Source organism: Notamacropus eugenii, chromosome 3 (assembly GCF_028372415.1).
Source record: "Notamacropus eugenii isolate mMacEug1 chromosome 3, mMacEug1.pri_v2, whole genome shotgun sequence".
NCBI classification, from domain to species: Eukaryota; Metazoa; Chordata; class Mammalia; order Diprotodontia; family Macropodidae; genus Notamacropus; species Notamacropus eugenii.
The window spans coordinates 224,089,965-224,106,357 of record NC_092874.1 but is presented as its reverse complement, the minus strand read 5'-3'; the positions used below and the strand labels follow the sequence as shown (position 1 = coordinate 224,106,357).

The window sequence follows — 16,393 nt, the reverse complement described above, 5'->3', positions numbered from 1 at the left end:
ATCTCCTTTCTCTATCCCACCTTCTCAAATCCCTTGTTCCCACCTGTTTATAGTCAATACATAGAGAAATTCAGGCTTCAAAAAGGATGGATCCTCCTCTTCCCCCCATACCCCTACATAAATAATGTAAAAGAAGTGGATGTGTAAATTTATGATTCATATTGTGATTTCTGACTGAAGTATCAGTTTTCAGCATATAACAGTTGGCATTCTTGGTTGGTGCTTAATAAATGCTTGATCTCTGACTGATTAGGGATTGTGTTACCACTGTATTACTATTATTCAGATAAGAGGAATGAGGTTTTTTCATTAAAAGCCTAACTTTCAAAAAACATGCTGTTGATGACATTAGGACATCCTCCAAATTTCAAGGAAATTAAAATGTAATTAACGTGGGATAAGCTGTGATTGAATGAACTGTAACATGTTTAAGGTGACACTGCTTTAATAGAACAAGGAGACTAGAAATAGGAAAGTCAAGAATACAGAATCATGAGTCAAGAGATATAGATCAGAGTATTTTGATCGCTAGGAAGATCACCTTTGTAGTCTAGTGGGTGAAATATCCCCTAGGACGAACCAGCTTCCTCTGCTCTGCTTTTTTTCTGCTGACTAAACAACTTTCTGCTTGCTCAGCTGGTTTCCCAGGTATCATAATGCATATCCAGAAGGGAGTACAGATTCTAATCACTAAATAAAGCATATTCCACCGGGACAGATGAATAAATGGACATTCTGGTTTGTCAGTCAGCCTGCTGTGAATTTGGTTGGAGTGAACCACCTGGATTCATCCTCGCCACCAGAGATGCTTTGACCTTGGAATCTGGTCCTACTGTGGGTGAATAGGCTACAACGTAACCTGTTCTTCATGATTTTTAAGGATTAGCTATCTCTGTACTAACGAATGGCTCTAAACTAGGTCTGTAACTGAGTTGGATTTAAAAAAAATGGGAATAATACTTCCCAGGGACAAATTTTTTTCAGAGTTATGAGCCTGGGAGGTGTCAACAGGAGGCTATTGAATCGTTCTGCATTTTGAAGTGAGAGAAAGACTACTACTTGTTAGTGTGGGGCAGAGTGAAGAAAGGAGAGCCAGACGAAGGATGTGCATGATGATTATGGTGATGGAAAGGAAAACTAGATTCAAATGTGTTTGAACTGAGATTAGACAGTGACCAATGCAGTTCTTTGAAATCAGATGATGAAACATATTTCTTTTCTCTCTGGTGAAAGATGGGGAGTTCTGTGGGTGCATAAAATTACAAATACTGTCAGACGTGATTGCTAGATTCATTTGTTTTGCTCAAGTGGTTCATTACAATGAAGAGTTCTATGGTGGGGTGACTGGAATGGCCAAACAAATGTCAATAAAACTTCTTTAAAAATTCCTCAGAGACCTAGAATCCTATGAACTTGTTTAAAACTGGGAAAAATAAAGACTTGAGAGGGGCAGGAGAGTGCAAAAACAAAGGTCATAGGGCAGAAACTCTTATTTATAAATTTCTGGCTAACAAAAATAGATTTACATGGACTTTTCATAATTTTGCATGACATTATATGTCCTTAAGGTATTACAGTTAAGTAATATTTAGGAAGTTTTTATTTAATGAGTAATATGTAGAACTGGTTAAAGAGAGTCCTGCAGTCTCCAACCTACAGGGTGACTAGTTTTCATTTGGCACATTAAGAGTTCAGTCTCGAGTAATCTGAATTCGCATGGTCTGCCTAAGCAATGAATCCTCATCACAGAGAGGAGATTTCTAAATCATCCTTACTATGCTCTCTGACTATATTGAGGCAACACTGTGTATCAGGCTGTGGGGTCCAATTAGTTACAATTAATAGTCCTTTCCAAACTCTTCTACAGAACTCCCAGTATCAGATCTGATGTGAAGAAAGATTCTTGGAGAATATTACAATGCTAGTGATATTTTCTTTCTAAAATGTTAAATATAAAATTTTATATAAGAATATTTATATAATGCCACAATTTTTTTCCAATTAAAAAAACAGCCCTAATTTCACTTACTGTACTCCAAAATTCCTCAGCTTCCCTTTATCTTTGAGGACATTCCATGCTACCAGACATCTCCAAGCAAGCATTAATGGATCAATTTCATATATTTCAAGTCCCCTAAATCTTCTATAGCTAAATTAGCTTCTGAAAAACTAGTTTAGAGCAGCAGCATGCTTTTATAATGCTAATTTTTAGGGACAGAACTAAAGTTTCCTTTTATTCCCAACAAACACTGTCAGGCCTTAATTGTATATGGTATTTGAAGGGACATTATCCAACCTGAAGTAAAACCAAAATTCATGCAGTGAACTGTGTTATAAGAGGATTCTATGTTATTCTGACATTCCTATGATGCTAGGAATGACTGAGAATCAGATGATCTATCTCCTTCAGTCAAACTTTCACAATTAATCTGAGAAGTACCAACTCAATTTGTTCAATAATGAAGACAAGCAGAAGCAAAATAATCCAATCATCATTTCTGTTTGTCTTTAGAATACACTGTGTGATTTTTTTCCCCCTCAGCATATTTATCTTCCTAATTATAACTCAGGCTTGGGCTAACATTATGATGAATTTGGGATGGATCAGATTCTGGTGGCTCATACGCTGGAAGGCAGTGTAAGTATCTGCCCTAGATAATCCTCAGTGGGTTGTCAAGAGTTGACTGGGGAAAAAGCAAGCTCCATCTCCATTTGGTGCACAGAAGCATCCGGCTCTGTGTGGTCATCATTACTAAAATTTAGAAGAAAAATTATTTTGGTGGGCTGGGGCTACATTTAGAAGAGACATAGAGGAATCTGTCTGAGAAAAAGGATGAGAACCTAAGAGCCCCTGACCTTGGTTCCTGGAAGGGTGTCCCAGGTCTGCCATCATGGCTTGTTCTGCAGTCAGTAACTTTAAGTGACATTTTTCAAGTTCTCCAGAAAGAGAGAGGAGTCAAGAGGTCCTCAAATCTAGGAGTGGCTGCTACCACATCAGTCTGCCAATTAATTATCATTTTCCTTTCTACCCAACCCAAGTTCCTCATTCAGAGAGACCAGCAGACAACAGAAAAGGGTTTCCTATAGAAAAAACAAACAAGTAAACAACCCATGTTTAAATGACAACATCAGGAGATAGCCTTACCAGATTTCCAACAGCCAAGACGTTTTCAAAGTGTGGCGTCATGGGATGATGCTCCATCGCCATAAACAAGGTGTTCAGGACAATGCAGATGGTAATGGCTAAGTCCACAAAAGGGTCCATAACAATCATGTTGACAATCTCCTTCAGCTTGATCCAGTATGGGTGGCATTCCCAGATGAGGAAAGTGTTGGCAAATTTGTACCAACAGGGAGGGCACTTTCTCTGAGACTCTTCTAACTCTGTAGCAGGGCAAGAACAAAGGAAACTTCTCAATCAGGTAGTGAAGAAAAAGGAAATACACTTTTTTAACAGCCATTATTGGTGATCATAAAGTGTAAAACTAAATTGACAGTGCATGAGCTTTCCTGCTTCTCTATGAGGAAGAATTATTATACTAAAAGACTTCAAATGGTTTTACTAGGAGAGAACTCTACCTTAACACAATTTTTATTTCACTAAATGAAAAGAATTAGAATGACTAACACAAGGTTACATATAAACACACAAAAGTGATATGATTCATTGTTCAGTTCTCAATCTTGTTCAATTCTTTATGACCCCATTTAGGGCTTTCTTGGCAGAGATACTGGAGTACTTTGCCATTTCCTTCTCTAGCCCATTGTACAGGTGAGGAAACTAAGGCAAACAGGGTTAAGTGACTTGCCCAGGGTCACACAACTAGTAAGTGTCTGAGGCCAGATTTAAACTTAGGAAGATGAGTCTTCCTGACTGCAGTCCCAGCTCTATCCCCTACATCACCTAGTTGTCTGGCGATAAGGTAGTCTTAAACAAAACAGAAAGTCAATTAGATGAAAAAAATACTTATTGAGTGCTAAATACATGAAGGCACTGCGTAAGGTGTTATAAGAGAAACTGAAGAGGGAGATATGGTTTCAGACCTCCATGAGTTTGCAGGGAGGGATTAAAAAATGTCACTGAATGTTTCCCAATATCTCCCCACTCTCTTCTTCACATAGTCATTAAGAACAAAAATAAATAAAGAGTGGGGAAAAGTTCAGCAAAAAAAAAAAAATCAACGCACCAACCAGCTTCAACAGGTTACAGAATTCAAAAATCATAGTCTCTCGCCTCTGCAAAGAAGAGAGGGAGCTGAATTCTCATCTCTTCTTTGGGGTCAAGCTTGGTTATTACAATTAGACAGCATTCAGCCTGGATTTGTTGGGTGCCGTTTCCCCCCATTAATTGTACTGATTATGAATGCTGTTGTATTGATTCAGCTTATTTCACTTTGTCTAAGTTTCTTCTTCCCACCCTTCTTTGTAGTCTTCATATTCGGTGTTTCTTACAGCAGAGTAATATTCCATCATGCTCACGTACCACAATTTATTTAGTCATTCCTCAATCAATGGGCATCTATACTCTGCAGTTCTTTGCATACCTTCTTAAATATTCTGGTGTATTTGAGACTTCAGTCCTGATGTCCTTGGGTGTATGCTTAGTGGTGGGATCATGGTGTCAAAGGTCTGGACACTTTAATCACCTCTTAGCATGATTTCCAATCATTTCCTAGGCTGGTTGGACCAGAACAGCTCCACCAACAGGACATTAGTTTGATAGACTTTCCACACTCCATCACTGACTAATCTCATTTTTTGTTACCTTTTACAATATGCTCAGAATTGTTCATATTCTTTGAAGTACGGCTTTTGATTTTATGTGTATATTAGTTCTCTCTATATATTAGGTATTAGTCCAGCCCCAATTTACTGCTTCCCTTCTTATCTTACTTGCATCAATTGTATTTGCGCTAAAGCTTTTTAACTTCATGTAATCAAAATGATCTATTTTGTGATTTCTTCTAACCCTTGCAAAGTTAAGAAGTCTCCCCTCTTTGCATCTTTCTCCTCCTCTAATCTCTTCAAGACAGCTTGGAAAGATTCCAGATCAGATTCTCTTTTAATATTGCTATGGTATGAACTTTGATATTCAGGTTGCATACATATTTTGGGCTTATTCTGGTAAATGGTGTAAACTATTAGTATAAATCTAATTTCTGCCACACAGTTTTCCAGTTTTCCTAAAACTTCTTGCTGAGCAAGGAGTTGTTTTGCAAGTAATTTATATTTTCCCATTTACTGAACACTGGGCTGTTGAACTCAATGTTTTCCAATTCTTCCTTATCCTGCTTATTCCACCAATATTCCGTTTTTTAATGTAATACAAATTACATTTTTATAGTACAGTTCGAAGCCTAGAAGTGTTTTTCTTCCTTCACTCCTACTTTTTTTCATTAGTTTCCTTAAGATGCTAGAACTTTTGTTCCTCCAAATGAATTTTGTCATTATTTTATCTAGCTCTATAAAGTATCTCCTGGGTAGTTTAATTGGCATAACACTAAATCTATAAATTAACTTAGCCAGTATTGTCATTTTTATTATACTGGTGCAGCTGAACCATGAACACTGAAGATGCAAGGAAGGAATTTCAAGTAGAGTGAACAAAGACAAGAAAGTGGGAAAGCCTGGTATAGTTTGGGGAAAATGTAAAGTTTTCCAGCTTAGCTGAAGTATGTATAGAAAATATATAATTCTCTCTACATAATATAGATTGGGACTAGACCTCAAGAGAAATTGAATGACAGGATTACAGAACTGAGAATTTATCTGTACCAAACAGGAAACTACTGAAAGTATCTGAGAAGGTAAATGGCAAATCAAAATGATGTCTTAAGAACATTAATATAGCAGGTCTGTTCATGAGGTATTTCAGGGAGAAAAGTAATCATGAAAAATGGAAGAAGTGCCACAAGACTGTAGATCATTCATTCAGTCAGTCAACAAGCATTTATTAACTACCTACTGTGTACCAGGCACTACACTAAGTGATGAGGATACAAAGAAAGGCATAAGACAGTCCCGGCTTTCAAACATCTTACAATCTAGTGAGAGAGACAACGTGCATATAACTATGTGTGGAAAGAGAGGAAATATATACTGGGGGATATATATATATATATGTACTGAGAGGAGGAGGAGGAGAAAGGGAAATAATCAAGGTGACAAGCAGACCTCAATACAAACAAGGAGGGAGGGATTGGGGGGAGGGACTTATATTTAAACCTCACTCTTCTGAACTGGTTGAAAGAAGGAAAAATACATACACAGTTGGGCCTAAAATACATTTCATTCAACAGGGAGATAGGAGGGAAAGAGGAGAAGTGGGGTGGGGAAATCAAAGGGACATTAAATTAAGGGAGGGATAAATTCTAAAGAAAAAAAGAACGTACAAAAATATTTATAGTTCTTTTGGATATAGGAAGGAAGGAGAATCTAAGGGGGTGCCTGTAAATTGAGGAATTAATGAACAAGTGATGGCATATAATGGGATGAAATATTTTTATGCTCAGCCCTTATCAATATAATAACCAATCAGAATTCTAGAAGACTAATGAGGAAATAAGCAACCTACCTCTTAATAGAGAGGTGAATGACTCAGAATATAGAATGAAATAAATATTTTTTGGACATAGCCATTTGGAAATTTTTTTTCTTGACTATACATATTTCTAACAGATTTTGTTTATCATGTATTCTCAAATGGTGATGGTGATGGAATGGGGAGCGGAATTAGGGTAGGAGAGTGAGAAAGTGAATCTTGATTGAATAAAACAAATATTTTAAAAAAACAAGAAGTGTTAATGGATTAATGTGAACTTGAAGGGAAGTTTCCAATTAGGTATCACAGGGTTATCTTTGGTCCTATCTTAAAAGGCATTTTACAAACAGTTTGGATAAATAAAAAGCAGGAATGTTTGTCAAATTTGTGGCTTTAGGAGGGTTTAATTAACAAGATCACAGATTTACAGTAGGAATGGTCCTTAGAGATCCTAATGTGCAGATGATGAAACTAAGGCTCAGAAAGCTTATGGAATTTGTCTAATTAATTAATCAGATGAGAGAGTAAGGATTAAAAAAATACATCAATGAACTGGAACACAGAGCCCGAAATAAAAATTTAAGATGAAATTTAACAGCGATAAATCCATTAGGTTAAAAAACAATTATATAATAATATTGGAAAAATTAAGAACTTGACAATTTAGGTGAAAAAGACTTGGAAATTTTAGTTGATCACAAGCTTAGTGAGAGATGGTTGCTAAAAAAAAAAAAACATACAAACAAAAAAAATGCCATCCACTTCAAAATAAATGTAACCATAGATTGTATTCGATGGAATGATATTTCTATCAAGAAAAAAACCCATTCTTATTGTATTCTGTACTCTGTGCTATACAGAAGGGCTCTGCACAGAGTGCTGGACCTGAGTTCTAATCTTCCCTCAGACACTTACTAGACAGGTGACCCTGGGCATGTCACTGAACCGCCCTCAGCCTCAGTTTCCTCATCTATAAAATGGGGATGATAATAAAAGCATCGCTTCACAGGGCTGTTGTGACCATCCTTCCACATAAACACTAACTATTAAATGCTATTTATCATTTGTGATCTTGGCCAACTTCCTCTTTCGACTCAGATGAGTACCTTTGCTGAACCAGGGGACTGGATTAGGTGATCTCTAAGGTCCTTCCAGTTCTAAATCCTATGATCTTAAATCTGGAGGCCACGTCATATAAAGAAATGGTAGAAAGAACTGGGGATATTTAGCCTGGAGAAGAAAAGGTGTAGGCAGGGGAAGGACGGGGTGGCTGTTTTAAAATCGCTGGAGAGTTGTCACATACAAAGGGAACAGACATTCCATGTGACTTCTGTGGGAAGAATTAGCACTACATGTAGGAGTTACTAGGATGCAGATTTTACCTCCATATAAGGAAGAACGTTTTAACAGAATTATCCAATGACTGAACAAGCTGCTTTAAAGAGCAGCAAGCTTCCTATGAACAGAACTGTGCAGGCAGGGAGAGGCTGGATAACCCTGTGCCATGGATATTGTGAAGGGGGTCCAGTACTGGGTAAAACTGGATGGAAGGAGCTTTAAAGGTATCTTTCACTAATCGTTTGTCATCACTGACAAAACTACTGAAACCGTGAGCCTTGTTAGGATGTGTGAAGTAATGGGGAGAATCTTGATGTGAAAGCTATGAAAACTGTAAAAATGCCAAACCATCATCAAGCATTGTTAATAATTCTTCTTAGGCCTTGGCCTACAGAGTTAGCCACAGAATACCTGACTTAAACATCAGACAATATTCTCTTGAAGGTCCAGTTTTGAAAGTTGGATTGTCCTTGGAACAAGATACTATTTCTACAGGAGTGAATTTATAGGCTTTCTTCTCCCCAATGCAGATGAGAGAATTTGATATTTTGGGGAAAAAAGTTCTCTATTGCTTGACCAAGAACAAATCAAGTCTATCTTTCTTTATTCTGACCATGAGGTACCCATGGTAATAGCTTTATTTTAAGTGAAGTGGTTCTGACTAGAATTTTTATTGGCTGCTAGTTGCTAGGAAAATGGTTGCCTTGGTTCGACAGATTTTAGGGCCACAGTGATGCCATGTGGGAGTTTGCGTGGGGAAGGAAGTCTGTTAAAAAAAAAAACCAAAAAACTTTGCTTTGGCTTCCTTTCCTTAGAACTCACTCCTTCCCAAGGTAAATATAGTTTTCTTCCCAAAAAAGAAAGGGAAAAAAAGGTTCTCATTTCCATAAATTCTTATAGTACATATTTGGAATCTGGGTCCATTCCCTTTTTTTAAATCTCTAAACGTCTGCTGTTTGCTAGCGTGTGGAGAGTGGAGACTCAAATGGTGACTTCTCATTTCAGCATTGCCACAGTACACAGGGAGTTTGGATCTGGCTCTTTGCCAGCTTGAAGATGGAAGCAGGCATTCCCATTTCCTAAAGAAATATAAAGGGGATTCCAGAGGGTATCCTCCAGCTCCCTTGTCCATGTTCACTGGGAATGCAGATTTTTGCAGGATAATTTTCCCTGCTTCTGTCACAATAAGCATTTGGATTCTGGGAGCTGGGAGAGAATCCAGAGGGACTGGGAGGCTTATTAAATGACTCACAACCTTGCAAACAGTCACTCGCCCCCATATGCTTGGGATGGCTAAGAATTTGGCTTGGAGGGAATGGGCAAGCAGATGTATAAGTGAGATGATTCTCTCACTTTGCCTCGGATATTTTCAGAGGTGGATGCAGCCTCTAAACCTACTGAGAAGGAGAGCCTTGGCTACAGTCATGGCTGTCCAATTCATTCAGAGCCTTGGGAAGGTCCCAGTCAGACAGGTGATGGCAGTATCAGCTGTGGCATATTTCTGGGTACTCTAATAAAAGATCAGCAATAAGAAATTCTTTTGCCTCCTACTCCCCATTCCCTTTTTCACTGAGTTTTTCCACTCTACTGTGTTTCTGACTTTAAGATGCTTCTGTTTCAGCAGGAGATATAACATGCATACAGATAAGGAAATACAGAGCAATTTCAAGAGGAAGATGGTGTGTGTGTGTGTGTGTGTGCGTGTGTGTGTGCGTGTGTGTGCGTGTGTGTGTGTGTGTGCGCACGTGTAGGCCAGGTCTTTCTTCCTTTCATGGAAGTGATACTCAGGCTGAGCCTCAAAGAAAAGTAAGGACTCTTAGAGGTAGAGATGAAGAGGGAGTCCATTCTAGGCATGTGTAAATACAAAAAGGTGGGAGATGGAACACAAAGTTTGGGGAATAGCTAGTACTACAGTTTGGCTGGAAGGATGTATAAGAAGAAGAATAATGAGAGAAAAGGAGAAAGTCAGACTGCAGCCAGACTGGGAAGGACTTAAATACCAAACAGATGAGTTTGCATTTTAACCTCGAGGCAAGGAAAGAATAATCAAATCAGATCCATTCCATAGAAGAGTTATCCAGGCCGTGTGGAAGTTAGGCTAGTGAGGGAAAAGACTAAAGCAGGGAGAACCATCAGGAGGCTTCTCTTCCAGGGAAGACAGGATAGAGACCTGAACTAGGGAGGTGGTTGTGTGAACAGACAAAGGGTGATGGCTAGTATGAAGGCAGTCAGGCAACAAATATTTCCCAGGTGCCAGGAACTATGCTAAGCACCAAGAAAAGGCAGAAAACACTTCCCCTTCTCAAAATGCTCCCTGTCCCAGAAAACACTTAAACCAGATATATGCAGGGTAAATTGGAGATGATCAACAGAGGGAGTTCAGCAGCCTGAAGAACTGGGAAAAGGTTCTTCTTGCAGAAGGTGGGATTTTAGCTCGCAGCTTGAAGGAGGGCCAGGAGGTTGGGGTCGAGGAGAGAGAACTACAGGCATGGGGGACAGTCAATGAAAATGAATGGAGTCAGGAAACAGATTGTCCTGTTCGAGAGGAAGTCACTTGTCAGTAGATTACTGAGTACATGGGTCGGATTGATTGAGGCAGAGAATGAAGAGACAGCAACTCTGAGTCACAGGCACAAAGAGAGCAATGAGAGTTTGAACATGGAGCAAGCCCTGGCCTCCTGATCCCTAAGGGCCTGCTAGTGAAGGCCTTTTAATGCTCCTGGCTCCTGAGGTTCAAGCTCCCTGACATATGTGAGTCCCCTTTGGCACAGGCCCTCTACACAAAGAGCTCATTTTTTGAAGCTAAATGTGGGATTTACTCATGTATAAAAATAGAAAGAAAGAAAAGAAAAAACCTGGCTAAGGAAGGAGCCTTGCAGCATATGACTGACTACTCTTCTACTGAAAGACTGATTCCCTCATAAGGGGAAATGCCTAGGCCCCTCTTTGTGTACCTGGTAGTGTCACATGGAACCAATGGTATTCTAGCACTGACAGCAGTGTCCTTGCACGCATAGGTCTAGCAACAAGTGACTGCTATTAATCTATCTTCCCCCTTCCCACATCAAATATATTTATAGTCTGTTGTTTTTATTTTCTTGGGGGATAGAATTCAACAGAAACAATTTTAGATGTATGTAAATGTAAAAATATAGTTAAAAGTATGTAAAAAAAAATCAGATTTTTTTGAGGCAATTAGGGTTAAGTGACTTGTCCAGGATCACACAGCTGGTTAGTATTTGAGGCCACATTTGAACTCAGGTCCTCCTGACTCCAGGGCTGGGTGCTCTATCCACTGCACCACCTAGCTGCCCCTCAAGGACATTCTTAAGGGGAAATCCTAAAGACCGTAAGTCAGAAGAAAAGCAGTGTGGGAAGAATGCCTGAGGGAGGGATGCTATCTTTCTACCTTTAAACTCAGTCCTCCTTTCTACCTTATTCATAAGAAAGATGGAGCAATGGAGAAAGAGAATTGGGCCTGGAGGCAGAATTGGTTGAAAGCCCACCTCTGACCCTGACTAGCAAGCTATGACAGTGGCTAAGTCTCAGCCCCTATAAGCCTTGGGTCCCTCATCTGTAAAATGAAGGTGATGATATCTGGGGGGCTTCTGCGGTATGGAACTCACTTTGTAAACCTCAAGGCACAATGTGAGAGATCAGTCAGAACAATGTGCTATTTAAATGGGAATTTTTATGAGGTGCTGGTTTGTTTCCTTCACCCATGCTTTCTGTACTTCCTCCCCTGTTTCAATGGCTATGGATATTCTCAAAGCAGGGAAGGTTCAGTTACTGTCAGAATCACCGAATATACAAAGTAGAACAGAACACAGGTTGGTCTCCCCAAATATATAATCCTAACTCTCACATGCTAAGATGCATGCTATGAAGGAAGGGAAGTGTATGCACACATGTGCAGATGCAAGTGCGCACACACACATACACACATGTGTGTGTTTACCCAAACTGCCTGGATTTCAATCACAAAGTACATACCTTCTACTAGTGTATTTGTAACAACACTCAGGACACTGTTCACTCTGTCCTTCCGTCCGTATGAGGCATTCAGCTGGTTCATAGAGACTAAGAGGGATCCAGGGCCTTTCTTCTTAATTTCTACCTCAGTTGTTGCCTGCAAAATTACCAAGTTGGGTGAGTGGGGCATTTTAACACTGAAGGCAGGACTTACTGGGGGTGGGGAGGAGGGGGGCGGGGAACATTCCAAAGTGTTAGCATGGGTTTAAGCTTTTCATTTCATCTCCTAATCTAGTCTTAGAACTCTACATGCTACATGAGTTAACACTATTGACAATGGATCTTCAGTAGCCTTTACACTAAGGAGACTAAGTTGGGTAGGGGTTCTCTGGGGAATTTGTTTCATCCTCAGGTAAAGCCAGGAATCTGGCCACCCAGAGACCAGTAGTGAACAAAACTTCTGGGAAACAAAGAAAGTAAACCAACCTAGTTTCTTTGAGAGGCAATAGACCAGACTTTGCACCAGTTTAAATCACCTATGGGTTAGTCCCAGCAGAATGGATCCCATGGGTTTTCCATTACCCAATCTCAAGATATTTGATTAGAAATGAATCAGCCTTGGATATATGTATAATATGTCAAATTTTATATTATGTAAATTTTTCTTGGCTTCCATTTCAGCCATTTCTTAGCTTTCTATTTCATTATCTTACCAAATATCATTGGTTTCACTTTATCAAGCATGGAAAAACTAGAATTACTGGCAAATTCTTGGTCAACAATTGCCCTACCACAGCAATGGTTGCTACAACGGTTATTATCAAGTCAGTCCACCTAAGATATATACTTTAATCTGGAATACAAGGAAATATGGAAAAAAAACCCCACAGTTTTAGACAACATTTATCTTACTTTTCTCCTGTGGCTAGGAAAAGAAAAGAGAAGGTTCTAGGGGTTATTGCCAAATCCAAACCATGTAACTGAATCTGCTCAATGATCAAATACCAACAAAATTAAAAATTCTAAGAAACCCATCATCAATCCGTTCTCCAGGAACATGTGTTTCATTTCCATCCCATGGGCATATTAGTGTGGCAATGGATAGAAAAGTCACTAATGTGCACCTCAGCTTTTCTTGTTAGTGCACTCTCTATACCCCTTTCTGTATTCAAACTGGCTTCCCTGGAGGCTCACAATCCAACAAATACGTCTTCTGGTCTTGTAGCTCATGTCTAGCACAGTCCAAGAATCTTTAACAAGTACATCCAAAGTACAGAGAAGGGAAATGTTTATAAAGGGCTGGAGGAGCATATGTTCGAGTAGAGTCAAGCGGGCCTTTACTGTGGGGAAAAGAAATAAAAGCTAGGCCACAACCAAACGTCTTTATTCTAACATATACATTAGACGTACTTCTTCGAGGTCAATAAGATGTTTTCTAGCAGGTGTTCAGTTTGTCATTTATTACCTGTGTGACTTTGGGGAAATGACTGCATTTCCCTGAGGCTTAACTTCCATAAGAATAAAATTGTAGTAGAGGACCTCTAAGGTCTTTTCTAGCTCTAAATATATGATCTGATGAAAGAAAATTATTGCCTCTGGAACTCAGATTATATTAATGTTCATTTATTTTTGCACTTATGAATATGCATATTTATAATATAATATTTATGCACTTATGAATATGCATATTAAGTGTCAAAGGTTCCCACAAAGTGAGTTTCTCTGAATCAATCGTCCTTTGCCATTCCTCACACCTGTACTGAGGCACAACATTTCCAGTGCTGTAGAAATTGGGGCAAGCTGATGGCCAGCCTCCCCTTCTGCCTTCCCTTTCTTTTCCACAACAGTCATTTCATCACCCAGACTACAGTTCCATAAGGAGCTTATGACTTCTAAGATGAAGACAGGCAAGGCAAGACTCATGAATAGGGCAATGATGCCAGGAAAATTCGAAACTCAGAAATATAAAGAGTAAAGCCCTCATGGTTTCACATTGTGGGCAACTTGAAAAGTGTGCTTTAATCAATCACACAGAAGAAGACTTAAAAAAGAAGTCTCTCTAAGTGGCAGGCTAGGTGGAACAAGAATTAACTGGGACAGGTCTGAAGAATAAATCATCCTGTACTTAAATAATCATAGTTCTCCTCGTTATGCCTAGGAATCAATCAATAGATCTAATTTTTCTGAAAAGGAGGAAACTATCAATAGAGCCATCAAATTAGGTCTTCTTACTTTTAGGGCAACCAATGGAATGTAAATTGCTTGATACCAAGAAATACAGAGGAGTCCATAAGAGGTCAATTATACCCTCTTGCAGAAGTTCTGAAGCGGGAACTGAAACAATCTTATACTTTAAACATTGGATCTGAACCTATTGTGCATGTCAGGTTTCACCTGAGACAAACCTGTTTTGGTAAAGACAAGGACCAGTAAATAACTTACCTATTTAAGTGACACTGCACTGATTACAGACCCATCCATGACCTCAAGGCTGTGTTTTTAAATAAATCTTCCTTCCACCCAAAAGACAAATTATACCTTTTAATCCACCAAAGAAACACCTAGCAGTTATTCAGGGAATGGTTATCCAATTCACAGATTATACAGGTCCTTTGCTTCCCTTCTCTTTAACTGTCTACATTTTAGAAATCACCCAGTTAATTAGCAACTCACTGCAAAAAAGGTAAGGGAGCTGAAAGGATGCTAGTCAAAAAAGTGCATTTTGATCCAAAATACTTCTCTTTGAGGCTTGGTGATAAAGGATGGTGAAATTATCTTAGTGACGTTTTAAAATTTTCCATGGATTTTAATCATCTATATTCCTTTAACTTTCATTACCTCAGATAACTGGGAGTTAACTATACACGTCTTTTTTTTTTTTTAAAGATAAAATTGTTTTAATGATTTAGTAAACAAAATGCTTCCAAGAAACTAGAAAGGGGTTACTCTGTCTGGATAATTAATATTTCTACAAAAGGGCCTTCAGCAGGTCACCAAAATTAAACAGACCATGGCTCATTTTATGCAGTGCAGGTTTGAAAAGTCCCAGGAAACAGATCTTTGTCCAAGTAAAAAAGGGAGTATTTATTGTCCCAGACCCAAAGGGGAGATAGATGACATCAAGATGAGGTCTGATCACATCTCTGTCACCTTTTTATATGTCAGTTCAGAAGAGACAATTCCTAGTTAGCCTAAGTGTCAGGACTGAGTTTGCTTCCAGCTAATAGTCAATTATCTGTGTATGATATAACAATTTAATAGATTACTCACAGCAACATTTTAATCCTTGAAGTTATAGCAATGGGACACATAAGGAAAGCAATCCTGTACCTTCTTCCACCCCCCACAAAAACCCACAAAGTGTATCTACTTTCCTCCTACTCAGACCCACAAGACCACTACTCAGGTGTGACTACTGTGACTAATACATTAACTCTTCCTCTTCCAGTCTCTGTGTTGATGAACAGCTGGTTGCCTAAATGTAAGCCAAATTCCTCCCTAAGACCCACTTCCCATTCTCTCATCCCCATTCATCTCAACCCTTTTCCACTCATGACTCAATTCCACTTTGCTGGCTTCATCCCTTATGTCCCTTGGAATTCCCACTCCAAAATTAACAAACTTCCCTTCACTTTAGACCTCTTCCTTGTCTCTTTCTACCTACATACAGAGATCTGGCTACCATCAGATGACATTACATTTTCTCTCATTATCCCTCTCTCTCCCCCTCTCCTTAACAACAACCTAGTCCTAGAAAATGAATAGCAATATATCTTCCTCCCCAGTGCCACTGGCACTCAGCAACATCTCCTCCTTTGAGGTCCACTGTATTCAAAAAGAGTCTACTTGAAGTTATATATTAGCCCCTAAAATATCTTCACCTCTTTCTCAAGGAATCTAGTACTCAGCTCTTTTCCATCTCAACAGCTAGGCACCTTATCTTCTCAGTTCCTCAATATTACCTGTTCCCATGAGCTAGCTTTCTGCTCCATCTCAGTTATGCACAAGATGGTCACCTCTTTGATCTGGCTATCTAAATTAATAGGAAGCATGGCATTGCTTTGAACATCAATGATGTGGCATCTACTTTTTATTATAAATATAATTCTTACTTTGTGCCAGAAACAAAAATATAGCCGTTATAAAAATAGACATATGATATTTACAATATTATAAAAGATTAATATTTAAGATCAACTTGAGGATCACTAGTAGTCTCTGAACCAGTCTTTGAGAACCTCTAGCACAGAACTTTGAATATACTCTAAGCAGTCAAGGAAAGGGATGATAAGTTTTGGTTGCAGGAATATCAAAATGTCTGCTACTTATTGAATTCTAGCAAATCCTACCATCACACACACACACATAACACACACACCTCACCCTTTCAAGTTGTGGTTATTTTGTTTTCCTGATCTTTAATCACTTCCTTAGAGGATCAGATCTAGTATTGGATCATTCTCACTGAAAGGCAAACTTTTCACATCTAACCTAAAAATAACGTTCTCCTTGGTTGGAAGCCCTTGGGGATGACAGCCCTGT

The 16,393-nt window shown here is 38.9% G+C and overlaps 1 protein-coding gene across 3 annotated transcripts in view; it reads right to left on the bottom strand.

The window, feature by feature from the left end:
* The window catches only part of SCN8A (sodium voltage-gated channel alpha subunit 8), a 203,889-nt gene that overhangs the window by 49,066 nt on the left and 138,430 nt on the right, over positions 1-16,393 (bottom strand). For all 3 annotated transcript variants that reach the window (XM_072654715.1, XM_072654712.1, XM_072654713.1), the window contains 2 exons: positions 11,873-12,008; positions 3,146-3,384 (listed from right to left, as the gene is read on the bottom strand). In XM_072654715.1, coding sequence (XP_072510816.1) covers positions 3,146-3,384; positions 11,873-12,008 — 375 coding nt within the window. The remainder of the gene's footprint in view (positions 1-3,145; positions 3,385-11,872; positions 12,009-16,393) is intronic.